This window comes from Sinocyclocheilus grahami, unplaced genomic scaffold (assembly GCF_001515645.1).
Source record: "Sinocyclocheilus grahami isolate Dianchi unplaced genomic scaffold, SAMN03320097.WGS_v1.1 scaffold261.1, whole genome shotgun sequence".
NCBI classification, from domain to species: domain Eukaryota; kingdom Metazoa; phylum Chordata; class Actinopteri; order Cypriniformes; family Cyprinidae; genus Sinocyclocheilus; species Sinocyclocheilus grahami.
The window spans coordinates 792957-795449 of NW_015505440.1; the positions used below are offsets into that span (position 1 = coordinate 792957).

The 2493-nt window shown below is 36.8% G+C and overlaps 1 protein-coding gene across 1 annotated transcript in view; it reads left to right on the forward strand.

Annotated features, from left to right (window-relative positions):
- The first annotated feature begins 745 nt into the window (after positions 1 to 745).
- The window catches only part of nf2a (NF2, moesin-ezrin-radixin like (MERLIN) tumor suppressor a), a 45950-nt gene continuing 44202 nt past the window's right edge, over positions 746 to 2493 (forward strand). Inside the window, exons 1-3 of the mRNA XM_016290664.1 lie at positions 746 to 921; positions 1257 to 1326; positions 1419 to 1596. Of these exons, the coding sequence (XP_016146150.1) occupies positions 1483 to 1596 (114 nt within the window). The 5' untranslated portion in view covers positions 746 to 921; positions 1257 to 1326; positions 1419 to 1482. The remainder of the gene's footprint in view (positions 922 to 1256; positions 1327 to 1418; positions 1597 to 2493) is intronic.

Sequence of the window (2493 nt, forward strand, 5' to 3'; positions counted from 1 at the left end):
AAAAAAAAAAAAAAAAAATATATATATATATATATATATATATGCTTCAGTCTAAATAAATTACATTTAACCTAATAAATTATAATTAATAACAATTATTTAAACAACAATTAAAAGTAATAAATGCATAATCTGCAAACTTTTTAAAAAGTAATAATCGTTTTATGTTATTAAAAAACATAAAACAAATGTACAAGTGATGTATCTTTTTTTTACATTTGCAAAATGTTCAGTACTTTAAAATTTGCTGCGTCTTCACACCAAGCGCGATAACTATAAAGATAACGATAAAGATATAGTTCTAAAAATCGTTCTCAATATTAAAGAATAGCATAGTTCACAACTATAACGATAACGATACAGAGGAACGATATCGTTGTGATCACTTTCAAACCGATTTTTTTCCAGCTGATGAACGATAAAACACTGACAGCCAATCAGAATCCATCCTGCTGTAACGAGCGCAAGCATTTAAAGCGGCAGACACATGTGCGCTTAGAATAAAGAGACGATATCGTTCGCTGGTGTGGACGCTGATATCGTTATCTTTATAGTTATCGTTCTTGGTGTGAACGGGGCTTTTGTTTTACATTTCGGAAATAGTGGCAGGGGTGTATGTATGTATGTATGTATGTATGTATTTATTTATAAATTTATTTATTTGTCTTATCCCTGACAAAAAACAAAAACAACAAACAAACAAACAAAAACAGGCTTTTAACTCTAGCTGAATGGCGCGCGCTATTGCGCATGTCCTCCCGCCTCCTCGTTCAGGCGCACGCGAAGTTTCAGCTGCAGTTTTGTTTTTCGGCCTGAAAGAGTGAGAGTCAACCCAGCAGCTGTGTTTGTGTGTCAGGTGTTTAATAAGCGGACGTGAATCACACACACTGCGGGATATCAGCTGTTTTTACAGCTCGACAGGTGAGTTAGCAACCAGTTTACAAGCTGTCAGGCCAATTCCGGCAAAAATACCTCACACCAAAAAAAAAACAATGAGGCGTGAAACCGTAGATTAGCCCAAACAAGCGTATACGAGCACTTCAAATGTTGTGAAGTCGTGTAAAAGTTCGTATTTTGCTACAGGAATGTATACTTAAGTGTTACGTAATAGGTTTATGTTTGTTATCAGATATCTGTCACTTAATAGGTATTAACGCTTATAGTAGTTTCAAAGCAGCTTCTGTTGTTATTGTACATGTACTCATTTACTAGCTAATAAACTTGTGCTCTTGTCTTTCCCCTTTATCTTCTTACAGGCTTAATGAAGCTTTAAAGGAAGTAAATAGGGATAATATGTGTCCAACTACTAGTTACCAGTTAACGCAGGTGGTTTGACAACGTCCTGCCTTTAGAGATGTTACATTGGCTAGTAATGCTAAAGTGTAGCTTTTAACCAGAGTTCAACTTCTATGCTTCAGACAGAGAGTTTAGTAGACAGGTTTATGTTGTTTCGAGGAGGAAGGTTTCCCATCAGCGGCTATTATGGCAAGTGTCCTTGCATCAAAAATGGGTCTCAACTCGCTTCGGAGGAAACAAGCCAAAACCTTCAGTGTCACAGTTGTTACAATGGATGCAGACTTGGAGTTCAGCTGCGAGGTGAGTAGCAAGTGCTTTGTTTTTATGTGGTGAATTAACTTTAAACTGTCTCTGAGTGCGTACATATCACCTTTACATTATTTTATGGGAGTAAACCTGTTGTAGCCTACAACCAAACCTGCGCTGGCAGTGATCAATGCTTCTCATCAGTAACCAGAGGGCATGTAAGCTTAACTTGGGGAAAGCACCAGACTGTCGACATTTTAACGTCCCCGCTCACTGTTGTTGTGCCCTTGAGCAAGTCACTCAGCCTGACCTGTTTCTCCAGGGGTGCTGCGTCAAGACATCCCTGTTTCCTCGAGCGTCTTTAATGTTTGAACTGAGGCAGTTCAGTGGCCTTAAGGAATAGCTCTTCCAAAAATTGGAAATGGTGTCATTGTTTGTTCCCCTCATGCCATTCCGATCCTGTATTAAAAAATTCACAGTTAAACAAAAAATGAGTACAAGCTAGAGGTGTGCGATTATTGACAAAAAATTATATCTCGATATTTTCTGGGATTTTATCGATAACGATAATTAGACGATATTTTGCTGAGTGTGTTATTGTGCTGGTACCTTAAGGACTGCCGAAGACAGCTGACTCCTAATGTTTTTAATATTCTTCATATTCTGTGTGGCGGTCAATACATACTGATAGAAATGAATCTTTTCCAATAACTGATTTTTGCATTTTATGGGCATTTTTACCTTTTTATAAAGCTATTTTTTTCTAAAAGTGTCCATTATCTTTTGAGTCATTTTTACGTTTAATCAGGGAATTAGAATAATAAGACATTTGGGCTGTTACCAAGCAAAATAAATCAACACAGAAGCTGCATCTGAAGTGGCATTTAGATGTATTTACACACATGTATTTTGTTTAATGCAAGACATGAATGCATTTAACCTGCAATTACA